We start from the raw sequence: 14,689 nt of genomic DNA on the forward strand, positions 1-14,689 counted from the left end.
AGTGTCAATAAAGTTTGTATATACAAAATCCTCTACGTCACTATCATGGCGGCGCCCGTAGCGGATAGTTGGAGCTGGTTTCCAGCGTTAGCACTGGGAGTTTCTTTCCTGAAATGTCTGTTTATCAGCGCATAGTGAGTGGAAATACTTTTATATTAAACAGTTGTGATGAACCGATGGGTTTAAAGATGATTGTTTATTTTAAAACCTGTAAATTTAGGAGTTTTTATGACGTATGCTAACAGACTGGAGGCTAACGTTAGCCACAGGCCGTAATAGCATGTTATTTTCTCTAAATAGTTTGGTAGATTAAGTTCTTCCTGAGTCCATTGAATGGAACTTATTAGAAATATTTACAAATGTCTAGTTTGAGGTGATTTAATCGTATAAAAGAGGAATTAAATCAGTTTTTATCATTCATTAACTTAACGTGTTATTAACATCCCGACTTATGCAGCAAAACGGCCGCGAGATGGCGCTGTTTTCACCTAAAATGTTCGAAGTGAAGCAGGTCTGGAAAGTACGGAAGAAGAGAAGGGCCATGAAAGAAAAAAAAGAGATCAATTTTTTCTTCGAATCTGAGGAAAAAGTCTGAGTCCTAACTTTTTCCTCTGGATTCTGATGTGTTTCTAAAGTTCAACTTTAATCTGATAATCATGTCCTTTTCCTCATAGTTATAATTTATTTCTCATCATTCTGACTCTAATCTCAGAATTCTGACTGTTTCTTAAAAGTTTCTTAAAAGATTTTATCCTTTTTTTTGGTCTCTTTTTGCTTTAGAATTCTACGGAGCCCCTTAAGGGACATAGGAGAAAAAAAATGTAAGGGAGAAAATTTTTTTTAAAGGGACGTTAAAAAAAAGGAGAATTTTAAACAGCTTGTGAGATCTCACAAAAGTAGATTGAAATGACGTAGCAGTAACTACTTCTGGGTCAAACCAACCAAAACAACGGAGGGCGAGCATCTGTGGGGGAGATTCATTGAATTTTACTTTGAAATTGGCCTCAAATGTAAATAAATTCAATCCATGCTCAGGCGCAGGCGTGATTTTTGTCTCAGAGAAAGGCATTTAAGGCATTTTGGGTGAAAGGGGACTCTTCCGTTGTGAAACTTACTCGGATCTGGCGTACCTGGTCGAATTCATCAGCAACCAGCAATCCTCCGGACAGCTGCACGGTACAGATGTGCGTGTGCTAAATGCAGAGAGCTAATATTACGTGTAAGTAGAGAAAACGTACAAATGGGTTTGAAAGAGATTGATCCAGGACGGCATTCAGTTAGACGAGCGAGCCGTTTAAGTAGACAGAACTACTTTGCAACAGGAGCTCACTTCATCTGGACTTGGATTCATACGATAAACTGAAGGCTTATGGAATATTTATCAATGAGGGCATTGTTGGCTTTTTAAGGAAGGTCAAACGGTTAATGCCTACACAACATCTGGCACACACTCATCTGTACCCCTGCAGCTGTCCGGAGGATTACTCCTGGTTGCTGATGAATTCGACCAGGTCCACCAGATCCCAGTGTTACGACGAGAGTCCCCTTTCACCAAAAATGCCTTCAAATGCCTTTCTCTGAGACGAAGAGCACGCCCGAGACTAAGCATGGATTGAAATTATTTAAATTTTAGGCAAATTTCCAACTTCGGTAAAGTTACAAAGATATTCACAGATTCGACCTTTCCACCATAATAACTCAGCAGAGGATCATCACATTTACAAAAATCCTCAGTCACCGTGCAGATTATGGTATGATTTCAATCTACTTTTTCGAGTTCTCGCAAACTGTTAAAAAAAAATCAAAATCAAAATTTTTTTCATGTCCCTTAAAAAAATTGTTTCTCCTTTAAAAAGTTTTCTCCTATGTCCCTTAAGGGGCTCCGTAGAATTCTGACTTTTCCTCTAAATTCTAACTTTAACCTGAGAATAATTACTTTTTCATAATTAAAATTTATTTCTAGTAATTCTGACTTTTCTCTATTATTCTGATTTCTGTCTCATAGTTCCGTCTGTTTCTTAATTTTTTGCGCCTAATCTTACAATCCTGCTTTTTCACCCTAAAATTCTGACTTTTTTTGTCAGAACTTATTTCTCTGAATTCTCACTCTGACTTTTTCCTCACAATTCATTCAGACATTTCGTTCTCAAAAAATTGAATTCAGTGCCGTATGTCTTTTTTATTCAATAACCGACTTTTTATCCTGCAGATATCTGACTTTACTGTCAGAATGCTGATTTTTTTTTTTCCAAAACTGACTGTTTTGAAAAAATCCTGAGTTTCTTTTGTCAAAACTCCAACTTTAGTCTGGTTTCTCTGACATGTTTTTTTTTTTATTCTAATTTTTTTTAAATCATAAAACTGACCTTCTCTTCAATTTCTGACTTTAAAATTACATACAGTTGAAACCAGAAGTTTACATGCACTATATAAAAGGCACATAAACTTTTTTTTCTCACCGTCTAACATTAAATCAGATTAAACTTTTCCTATTTTTGGTCAATTAGGATTACCAAAATTATTTGTATTTGCTAAATGCCAGAATAATGAGAGCAATAATTTTTTAGACATTTTTTTTATTATTTTCTTCAAAGTCAGAAGTTTACATACACTAAGATTACTATGCCTTTAAACAATTTGGGAAAGCCCAGATGATGATGTCATGTCTTTGGAAGCCTCTGATAGGTTTATTGACAACATTTGAGTTAATTAGAGGCACACCTGTGGATGTATTTTAAGGCACACCTGAAACACACTGCTTCTTTGTGTAACATCATGGGAAAATCAAAAGAAATCAGCCAAGATATCAGGAAGAGAATTGTGGACTTGCACAAGTCTGGTTCATCCTTGGGTGCAATTTCCAGATGCCTGAAGGTGCCACGTTCATCTGTTCAAACAATTATACGCAAGTATAAACACCATGGGAATGTCCAGCCATCATACCGCTCAGGAAGGAGACGGGTTCTGTGTCCCAGAGATGAACGTGCTTTGGTCTGAAAAGTGCATCTCAACCCAAGAACAAAAGCAAAAGACCTTGTGAAGATGCTGCTGAAGCTGGTAAGAGTGTGTCATTATCAACAGTCAAACGAGTCCTGTACCCACATGGGCTGAAAGGCCACTCTCCCAGGAAGAAGCCATTACTCCAAAAGAAACATAAAAAGCCAGATTACAGTTTGCAAATGCACACAGGGACAAAGACCTTCATTTTTGGAGACATGTTCTGTGGTCTGACCAAACTAAAATTGAACTTTTTGGCCATAATGACCATCGTTACATTTGGAGAAAAAAGGGGGAAGCTTGCAAGCCTGAGAACACCATCCCAACTGTGAAACATGGGGGTGGCAGCATCATGTTGTGGGGTTGTTTTGCTGCAGGAGGGACTGGTGCACTTCACAAAATAGATGGCATCATGAGGAAAGAACATTATGTGGAAATACTGAAGCAACATCTCAAGACATCAGCCAGGAAGTTAAAGCTTGGGCGCAAATGGGTTTTCCAAATGGACAATGACCCTAAGCATACTGCCAAACTGGTTACAAAGTGGCTTAAGGATAACAAAGTCAATGTTTTGGAGTGGCCATCACAAAGCCCTGATCTCAATCCCATTGAAAATTTATGGGCAGAGCTGAAAAGGCATGTGTGAGCAAGGCGGCCTACAAACTTGGCTCAGTTACACCAGTTCTGCCAGGAGGAATGGGACAAAATTCCTGCAAACTATTGTGAGAAGCTTGTGGAAGCATATCCAAAACGTTTGACCCAAGTCATACAGTTTAAAGGCAATGCTACCAAATACTAATGAAATGTATGGAAACTTCTTACTCTCAAGAATATAATAAAAAATTGTCTAAAAAATTATCGCTCTCATTATTCTGGCATTTAGCAAATACAAATAATTTTGGTAATCCTAATTGACCAAAAACAGGAAAAGTTTAATCTGATTTAATGTTAGAGGGTGAGAAAAAAAAGTTGATGTGCCTTTTTATATAGTGTATGTAAACATCTGGTTTCAACTGTATCCCATTTTTTTCTCAAATTCAGACTTTTGTTCTCATAATTCAGACACTTTCCTCAAACATTTTTTCTTAACTCTGACACCCCAACCCAAAGTTCTGTCTTTATTCTAGAGCTGAACAATTTGGGGAAATAATCCAGTTGCAAAATTTTTTGACCCAATATTGGGATTTAATATACGATTATTTCTTAAGTCCCTCATCTCATGCATTTTACAAGAAAAAAACCTCTTGGCCAGGACATCCTTGTAAAAGAGATCTTGATCTCAGTGGGTTTCATCTGGTTAAAATAAAGATTAAAAAATAGCAATAATTCGTCTTACACTAGAAGCAACACAATATTAGATTAAACTAAGGCAGAGCAATTTAAAAAAAATCTAATTGTGATGATTTTTACTCATTTTGAAAGTTTGATATGAACTGTTGTACTCAAGGGAATGATCATTTTTATATAATTCTCATATTAATGAATCAAAACATACAGAAATTAAGAAAATAGGATTTTTTTTACAGTAGAATTATTGCAGGATATGTTATGCATAATATCTCTGCTGCAAAAAGTACTAAACTAGTATTTTGACCCAAATTTAAGGTGAAAGAAATATTGCACCCTCTGCAATTTGAAAATTGCAGCAGGCCATATTGCAGTTTAATCTAATTTGCGATTGATTACCCAGCCCTAGTTTATTCCCATAATTCTGGCTGTTTCTCAGAAATCGATTTAACGTGTCCCAAATAATAATAAAAAAAAATCCGCATGAAAATAAATAGAAGGAATAGTGATCATACGGAAGCCCTGAAAGTCCATGGTAAACTGTCAACATTTCACTAAATGCATTTTAAAAGATGTGAAAATATATCATGGAATATTAAAGACACTTTCCTTACCATGAGCTCTTTTACCTTCATTCACATTTATTTTCTAGTTTCTAGAGAAGCTGTCAGCTCTAACACTCATGTCATTTAAAAGCTTGATTACAGTTAGAACCATGAAACGTCTCATGTTTACCGACCTCCAGATAATCTGTTAGGACTACTACGTCTGAATAAAGAATTACTATTCTTTTTTATGTAAGGAGCATTTTTGTTCATTTCCCCACATTCAGTTCATGGTAGAAACATTTTGATGTAAATGTCATTGTTCTGTTCATAAAAGAGCCTGTGTGAGTTTAGATTCATGTGGATTTAGCTCAGAACTTTGTTATTGTTGTTTTTCTGCTAGAAAAAAATGTAAATGGGTTTTGTTAAACTCAGTTAAACTCGGTTTAACTGGCTTCCTCTCCCTCAGTCATTCCACAGACTTCGAGGTCCACAGGAACTGGTTGGCCATCACTCACAGTCTGCCGGTGTCCAGGTGGTACCATGAGGTCAGTACAATGCACATAAACCTCCAATAAAACACTTTTGTAGATAAATAAATAAAGATTTTAGTGGTTGAAAGGCAGTGGTGGTAAATATATCTGAAACACTTTATGACATGGCCATGTTTATTTAGGGCCACAGTTCTGATGGGATTCAGTGTTAGTGTTTTAGTGTCAGTTTATTATTACTGGGGATCCAACAGTACAGTTAGGCCTGGTTTTTCTGTTAGGGTTTACTCCTGCACCAGCTGCTGTGTGGGACAACATCCTCATTTTATTCCGTTTAAATAAATGCAGTACTGTGCACAACTTTTAGGCATGTTTGGGCCAAAAACAGATGCTGAAGTACGGCGTGTACCACCAATTAAGCCCACCTGAGGGCACCATTGAGCAGGAAGAAGGATCGACACAACCCAGGCTGGGCTCTGGATGTCTCTGTGTAATACCAGGGGCGTCGGAAAATAGCCTTTTGAAAAAATAACAAAAAAGTCCACACCTTTAGGGCGTATGAGGAGGAGGATGTGGGGAGTGAGCACGGTGTAAAGTACTGTCATGGTTAGTAGGGATGCCACGAGCCCCTGGTCAGGCTGTCGATGTCTAGAGGCCAAAAAACTGCAGGTGGTCTTTGGCCTATCAAGAGGAGTGAAAAGGCCCGAATAGATAAAATGCCGTTGAGCTTGACCTTGGCACGTGACTGTGTATCACATAAACAGATGAATATTCTTATCCCTGCAGAACACCTCAGAGTGGACTCTGGACTACCCCCCGCTGTTCGCCTGGTTCGAGTTCGGGCTGTCCCATTTGGCTCAGCACTTCGACAAAAACATGCTGCAGGTGCAGAATCTCAACTACGCCAGCCCGGCCACCGTCCTCTTCCAGAGACTGTCGGTTATTTTTACTGATGTGATTTTTATCTACGGGACCAGAGAGTGAGTAAAACTTCTGATTACAGCATTAAAGTTCAGATATCTCTGATCTGAACCTCAAGCTTTATTAGAACTACAATGAAAGACTATTAGAGGCTAAAAACATAGCTTATGATTTATGTACATGTAAATGATAATTAAACGTCTCGTCTGAACCACCAGGTGGCAGCAAAAACAACATTTACTGATCCAAACCAGACCACTAGGTAGAAACGTCCCAACATTTACTGACCCAAAGCAGACCACTAGGTAGAAACGTCCCAACATTTACTGATCCAAACCAGACCACTAGGTAGAAACGTCCCAACATTTACTGACCCAAAGCAGACCACTAGGTAGAAACGTCCCAACATTTACTGAACCAAAGCAGACCACTAGGTAGAAACGTCCCAACATTTACTGAAAGTCTCTAAAGGAATATTAAAAAAAAATGTCCTCATCATATTCGAATTGTTCCCAGCTTTTGTGTCTTGCAGCTTGATCCTGATTGGCTCTTCTTTTCTTCAGGTGTTGCAGATGCGTTCAGGAGCAGAAAGGCTCTCGGGATTTGTTGAACCGACCGTCCTTCGTCCTTGCCGTCCTTCTTCTCTGGAACTTCGGCCTCCTCATCGTCGACCGTATCCTTCACCTGGGACTGTAAAACCAAAAACAGGTCCAAACAAGGACTGGTAATATTGCTGGGTAACATTTGGTGATCTTTATTTTAGAACATTTCGAACAAGGACTAGAGGAGAAGTTACAGTGATGAAATATGGATGTAAAAAGACAGATTTCTTAATAATAATACAGGATCGTCCTTACTGATGTGTGAGGATGAACATGTACAGGATGGATGGATCAACTCTGAGGGTTTGGTGAAAAATACTGAAGATAAGATTTTTAAATGGCATGTAAACTCATCTGTAGTCCTCACATCGTGTCTTTTTAAGCTGTTTACATTCAGGCCCCAGCCTTTAAAGGGTTAACTCTGGTCTTATAACGTTTTTGTTTGTTTCTGATATCAGTGATTTAATAAACCCTCTGGTCCTGATGAACACCATGAACGTCCTTTACTCTCAGTGTCAGATATTCATTTCCAGTATAACGGCTTCCTGTTTGGTTTCCTGCTGCTGTCAGTGGCCAAACATCTGCAGGTAAGAACACACCTTCACAACACCTCCACACTGCTCAGAGAGTCCCTCAGAATAAGGAGTAGCTGTACAGCCATGGTGTTGTCTGGTTAAATCAGTATTTAATGTGAATCTGTGGAGTGTAAGGACAGACTGACATACACTGATGTGGAGTTAAACTTCTAAGTGTGTTTTTAGGACTGACGTTTCATTGCACCATCTTGTCTTGTCTTGTATCCTGTCACAATCATCATAACATTGTATCAAATCAAATCACGGTTGCACCATGCCAGCATTGAATCATTCAGTATTTTAGCAAACGTTTAGTGTCTAACAGTTTTCTGTCATATCACACGTTTTAATGTTCCTCATCTTTACAACTATCCTCTCAGATATTGTCACATTTAACTTGTCTGTCTCCAGTCTCAGCACCTACAGGGGGCGCTGCTGTTCTCCATCCTGCTCAACCTGAAGCACATCTACGTTTACGTGGCTCCGGCGTATGGCATCTACCTGCTGAGGAGCTACTGCTTCACCCAGGACAACAGAGGTACGACGCACGGAATAAAGTTTCAGTGTTAAACAGAGGAAGCTACTGCTGTTACTCAATTTAAAATTAATCAAATTAATCACATCAGATATATTTTAAAGTTTATTTTCATGTTTTTAGATTTTTAAAGGTTGTCTTTGTCAAGAGTTGTATTTTTATTCTTTTAATTCTATGTACAGCTCATTAAAGTGCTGATCTGAGTCCTTATCAATAACACTATTGATACTTTCTAAGACAAAATCAGGGCAAATATTTAATCTCCAAGGTGTCTAGGCTGAGTAGAGCTTGAGTTAAAAAGCTATGATTCAGTCTGTCACATCTATTCTATATCCCTCAAATATAAACACATATCTCACTGGATTTATTGAAGTTTCTCATCATAAACTACATTGTCTCATTTTTATTTGACATATGAATGCATCATAACATAAAGAATACAGTCATCTAATTTGCTGAAGTTACCTGAACGCATCATAACATATAGAATATAGTTGTCTAATTTACCGAGGTTTCCTGAACGCATCATAACATATAGAATATATTCGTCTAATTTACAAAGGTTACCTGAACGCATCATAATGTATAGAATATAGTCGTCTAATTTACAAAGGTTACCTGAAAGCATCATAACATATCTAATATAGTCGTCTAATTTACAAAGGTTACCTGAACACATCATAACATATCTAATATAGTCATCTAATTTACTGAGGCCACCTGAACACATCATAACATATCAAATATAGTCATCTAATTTACTGAGGCCACCTGAACACATCATAACATATCAAATATAGTCATCTAATTTACTGAGGCCACCTGAACACATCGTATTTTCCATCTTCAGCTTGTAAAGTTCGCTAATTAACTTCAATTTTGCCAATTCCACGCAGATTTCTACACTGGATCACTTTTATTAACAAACAGGACTGTCTCAAAGTTTTGGAGCACTTTTCAGCATTTATCTGAGCAGCTGAAGAAGAAAACTGTCCTGAAGCTGAAGAGAGTGGCATGACCATGGCTTGATCCCGTGTTGTTAGCATCTTTGCTTACATTAGCAAAGATGTGCTTTGCCTGAAGGTGGAACTTCAGACTGGTTGTGCTTCGGTGTAAAGACAATTCATCCCTGCAGCATGTACCCACACTTTTGATTTTATCTTCACTAACATTCTCCAGCTTTTAAAAAAGAAAATCGCCGTTAAGCTGACCTGGGTCTGTCTCCTCACTCATCACTGCTGGCTGTGTCTGACCCTCTCACCTCTTCACCCCCAGGCACATAAACATCTGCACTGGAGGACTACGGGAGCAAGCTGTGGTCAACCTTAGTCATATGATTACATTGCGTTATTATTTTTTAACACATTCAGGTTTCAAGATTAATATTAACAGCCCTCACTAAAATATAATGTTTGTAGTTGAGATAGAGGCGTTAGTTTTCTTGATTTTTTTGTAGTGTGGATGTAGATCTTCTCTGTCTTCTTCATTTGATGCTTAGAATCAAAAACTATCAAACTACAGAAGATTCTGGCAGCCTCAGCAGCAGCAGAGTACAACCATAGGAAGCATGCTCCAGGATTTTAGCAGCATGAAGGATTAGACTGGGCTCTGTTCTTTTGTAGACGGCTCGGTCAGATGGAGGAGTCTCAGTCTGCTGCGTCTGCTGGCTCTGGGCGCCATCGTGATCTCCGTCTGCGCTCTGTCCTTCGGCCCCTTCATCGCCATGGTGAGCAGAGTCTTCCTCCGTCAGCAGAAATTCACTCACAGACAGATGAACATCACAAACATTAGAATATACTCACAGCTGGGGTTGTGCAGGAATATCACACAGGACTGTGGGAAGGCAAATTTACAAGAAACATTAAAAAGGAGAGGAATTTTCCTTCAAATATACTGATGTTGATGTTCCTAACTGGCTCAATGAGTTTCCTGGTTTTATCTATGAGGCAAGGCAGCACACGATTCACATTTATTCTTATTTCACACCCATGCTGTGTATCTGTGCTTGTGTGTGGGCATCCATATTGTTTATAAGCCCATGTCTTCTTTCCTTACCAAGGCCAAGGATGCGTGCTATGGCTGAGCATGAATGGAGCTCCAACACTGACAAACTAGACACTGGGGCTCAGACGTGCTTGGACAGGGGTATAGGCCAGTGTGAAGATCATTGATGTTACTGAGAGCTGATTAAGGGAAGTTTTCTGTTGATTTCAGGGCCAGCTCCCTCAGGTCCTGTCCCGTCTCTTCCCCTTTAAGAGGGGCCTCTGTCACGCCTACTGGGCCCCCAACTTCTGGGCCCTCTACAACATCCTGGACAAGATCCTGGCAGTGCTTGGTGAGCCCTTGCTTCCATCGTCCCGTCCAATCAGCTCCAAGGATGTTTTACTGACATGTCTCTGTCTACAACCAGGTGTTCGTCTGAAGCTGCTGCAGGAGGCGGAGCTTCCTCGAGCCTCCATGACGGGCGGGTTGGTTCAAGAGTTTCAGCACACCGTCCTCCCCTCCATCTCTCCCTCCATTACATTCATCTGCACCCTGCTCTCCATCCTGGTGAGACACAGCAGCGCAACTTGGATAATTTAACAAACAGACATAAAGGAAAACAGAGTAAGGAGGAAGGACTAAAGGAAAACAGAAACAGAGTAAGGAGGAAGGACTAAAGGGAAACAGAGTAAGGAGGAAGGACTAAAGGAAAACAGAAACAGAGTAAGGAGGAAGGACTAAAGGAAAACAGAAACAGAGTAAGGAGGAAGGACTAAAGGGAAACAGAGTAAGGAGGAAGTACTAAAGGAAAACAGAAACAGAGGAAGGAGGAAGGACTAAAGGAAAACAGAAACAGAGTAAGCAGGAAGGACTAAAGGAAAACAGAAACAGAGTAAGGAGGAAGGACTAAAGGAAAACAGAAACAGAGTAAGGAGGAAGGACTAAAGGGAAACAGAGTAAGGAGGAAGGACTACAGGAAAACAGAAACAGAGTAAGGAGGAAGGACTAAAGGAAAACAGAAACAGAGTAAGGAGGAAGGACTAAAGGGAAACAGAGTAAGGAGGAAGTACTAAAGGAAAACAGAAACAGAGTAAGGAGGAAGGACTAAAGGGAAACAGAGTAAGGAGGAAGGACTAAAGGAAAACAGAAACAGAGTAAGGAGGAAGGACTAAAGGAAAACAGAAACAGAGTAAGGAGGAAGGACTAAAGGAAAACAGAAACAGAGTAAGGAGGAAGGACTAAAGGAAAACAGAAACAGAGTAAGGAGGAAGGACTACAGGAAAACAGAAACAGAGTAAGGAGGAAGGACTAAAGGAAAACAGAAACAGAGTAAGGAGGAAGGACTACAGGAAAACAGAAACAGAGTAAGGAGGAAGGACTAAAGGAAAACAGCAACAGAGTAAGGAGGAAGGACTACAGGAAAACAGAAACAGAGTAAGGAGGAAGGACTACAGGAAAACAGAAACAGAGTAAGGAGGAAGGACTAAAGGAAAACAGAAACAGAGTAAGCAGGAAGGACTAAAGGAAAACAGAAACAGAGTAAGGAGGAAGGACTAAAGGAAAACAGTTACAGAGTAAGGAGGAAGGACTACAGGAAAACAGAAACAGAGTAAGGAGGAAGGACTAAAGGAAAACAGAAACAGAGTAAGGAGGAAGGACTAAAGGGAAACAGAGTAAGGAGGAAGGACTAAAGGAAAACAGAAACAGAGTAAGGAGGAAGGACTAAAGGAAAACAGAAACAGAGTAAGGAGGAAGGACTACAGGAAAACAGAAACAGAGTAAGGAGGAAGGACTAAAGGAAAACAGAAACAGAGTAAGGAGGAAGGACTAAAGGAAAACAGTTACAGAGTAAGGAGGAAGGACTAAAGGAAAACAGAGTAAGGAGGAAGGACTAAAGGAAAACAGAAACAGAGGAAGGAGGAAGGACTAAAGGAAAACAGTTACAGACTAAGGAGGAAGGACTAAAGGAAAACAGAGTAAGGAGGAAGGACTAAAGGAAAACAGAAACAGAGTAAGGAGGAAGGGCTAAAGGAAAACAGAAACAGAGTAAGGAGGAAGGACTAAAGGAAAACAGAGTAAGGAGGGACGACCACATAGGTGTTGGGAGTAGAGGAACGTAGAGGATGTTTAGAGCTTTGGTTTTCAACATTGGGGTCGTGACCCCCTTTGGGGTCAAAAGATGCCTTAAAAAATTGATGAATATTTTTCAAAAGATTTTTTTCCTAACAGATTTTGTTATTAATTTTGAAACTTTGTTTCCATTTCTTGACAATTTGGGCCCATTTTCGCCACTTTTCACCTTACACCAGTTTTGCCACATTTTTACCCATTTTCATCACTTTGTCCGACCAGTTATTGCCAATTTTAAACACACTTTTGCCACTCTAAACCCATTTTTTTCCACTTTAAACCCTTTCCACTACCTTTTTTTCTGCCCGTTTTTGCTCCTTCTGTTGTTGCTTCTGTTGAACCATTATTGCCATATTAACCCCTTTTTTAAACCCTTTTAACTCCCATTTTTTCCAGCTTAACCCCTTTCTGAAAATTTCTGCCAATTTTTCCCCCCTCAGTTTGCCCATTTTTTCTTGTTTTGCCAAATTTTCTACCTATGTTTGCCACTTTGGACCTATTTATGCCGCTTTCTAATCTGTTTTTCCCACATCATATGCCCGTTTTTGCTACTTTAATCCATTTTTGCCAGTTTTTTGCACTTTTTTTCTCTCTTATCTAATTCTTGACATTTTTTAACCAATGTCACCCCGATCTGGCTCCTGAACAAAAAAAAAAAAAAAAAACCTGAGAATGGGCCCTCCCCAGGTGTGATTTATTGATATCAGTACATGTGTGTTAGATGAGCAGCATTTTTGCCAATTTTTCATCACTTTTAAGCCAATTTTACCAATTGGTTGCAACTTTTAATCATTTTTTAACCTTTTTTTTGCTATATTTATCCCATTTTTCCCTTTGTTTGGCCACTTTTTGGCCCTATTTTGCAATATTTTTCATCACTTTTAATAATAATAATAATAATAGTAATAACTTTATTTGTATAGCACCTTTTAAAAACAGAGGTTTACAAAGTTCTTTAACATTAAACAGTTACAATGAAGACAAAGCATCAAAACACAAGGAAAGACCACAACAGGAAGGATAAAAATCCAACAACAGAAGAACCCATGAATACATAACAACATCATAATCATCTTGGTCGACACATTACAAACCCAAAAACATGTCTAGTTAAAAAGACATCATAATACCTTGGTATGTAAAATTCCAGAATAAAAGTAATAACTAAGAATAAACAAATAAACAAAAAAAAAAAAAAAACATTTTTACTAACTTTGTTGGCACTGGTCACCCATTATTGCCACCTATTTGACATTTTCACTAAATTTTGCCACTCTTAAACCATTGTCTGGCCACTTTTTTGTCAATTTTGCTATAGTTGGGCCATTTTTTTTGGAAATTTTTCATCACTTTTAATCCCTTTTATCCACCTTTTTGCAACTTTGAACCCATGTGCCAATGTTGCCTGTTTTCGCCTTTGTTCGGCCACATTTTTTCCCTTTTTTGCCACATCTTTTCATCACTTTTAAGCCTTTTTTACTACCTTTGCCAAGTCTTTTTACCTTATTGACACTTTCAACACGTTGGCAACCTTAAACCCATTGTTTGGCAACTTTTTTGCTAATTTCTGTCACTTTTATGTAATTCTTACCATTTCTAACCATTTTCTGCTACTTCTAGAGTTCCATTTCACCACCTTTTTAAATTCTGTTTTTAAGATAAGGTATTTATATTTTTAAGATGCTTATACACTATGGCACAAATGAATAAAAACAGAAATGTGTTGATATGATTAGAGCTGCTATCATTTAGGTTAAATTTGAGATATGGATATCACAGATTATTTTTACAACAGACCATGGTTTTGCTGACCTCCATTGGCCTACAGTTTTCCTGGGTGCCAAAAAGCTCTCTCTTTATCCCTCCCTATGGGCAGTCTTGTCTGCGCATGACTATTCTTGATTATGCATGGCTGTTCAGCCACCTCCAGGTACAGTGGGGGTCCCCGGTCAGTGGCACCTTTATTTTGGGGGTCGCTGGCTGAAAAGGTTGAGAACCCCTGGTTTAGAGGACCCACCACCTCCTTAACAACAAATCTAAACATCTTAACCACATACTTTAACTGTCTGACCCTGTCCCTCTCTCGCTCCTGTCCTCTCTGACTTGTTCTCTGCAGCCCACTGTGGCGTCTATCTGGCAGCGTCCTCGTGGTGCTCGGGGTTTCCTGCGCTGCCTGCTGCTCTGTGCCCTCGGTTCCTTCATGTTCGGCTGGCACGTCCATGAGAAGGCCATCCTCATCGCCATCCTGCCGCTCAGGTCAGAATCACTCCTGTCTAAAGACGTCAGCGATAAATCATCAGACAGATCGTGTGTTTAGATGGGTTTTTGTTTTATTCTTTTTATGGGTTTATTTTTATTTTTGGTTATTTTCTCTTGTGCTCGGTTTAATCCAGAGACGGACTCTATGTCTCGTTTTTAAGATGTTTATTTTAATGAGATGTTGGGTTAGACGTTAAAATAAAGTCAGTAGAACTGTGATCATTGACGACAGGATCATCAGTCAGAATGGGAGATCATCCTTTTATTGTTTCTATTTTAAAGAGCATTTATTTTATGCGTTAAACACATCCTCTTTGATACCAGGTCAACATAAACTGAGCTCTCAGTCACATTTTTCCAGTCT

The 14,689-nt window shown here is 39.0% G+C and overlaps 1 protein-coding gene across 1 annotated transcript in view; it reads left to right on the forward strand.

The window, feature by feature from the left end:
- The first annotated feature begins 45 nt into the window (after positions 1–45).
- The window catches only part of alg8 (ALG8 alpha-1,3-glucosyltransferase), a 25,168-nt gene continuing 10,524 nt past the window's right edge, over positions 46–14,689 (forward strand). Inside the window, exons 1-10 of the mRNA XM_041800550.1 lie at positions 46–134; positions 5,299–5,377; positions 6,107–6,300; positions 6,805–6,914; positions 7,363–7,430; positions 7,830–7,956; positions 9,576–9,679; positions 10,168–10,288; positions 10,364–10,503; positions 14,183–14,322. Of these exons, the coding sequence (XP_041656484.1) occupies positions 46–134; positions 5,299–5,377; positions 6,107–6,300; positions 6,805–6,914; positions 7,363–7,430; positions 7,830–7,956; positions 9,576–9,679; positions 10,168–10,288; positions 10,364–10,503; positions 14,183–14,322 (1,172 nt within the window). The remainder of the gene's footprint in view (positions 135–5,298; positions 5,378–6,106; positions 6,301–6,804; positions 6,915–7,362; positions 7,431–7,829; positions 7,957–9,575; positions 9,680–10,167; positions 10,289–10,363; positions 10,504–14,182; positions 14,323–14,689) is intronic.

Source organism: Cheilinus undulatus, linkage group 12 (genome assembly GCF_018320785.1).
Source record: "Cheilinus undulatus linkage group 12, ASM1832078v1, whole genome shotgun sequence".
In the NCBI taxonomy this organism is placed as follows: domain Eukaryota; kingdom Metazoa; phylum Chordata; class Actinopteri; order Labriformes; family Labridae; genus Cheilinus; species Cheilinus undulatus.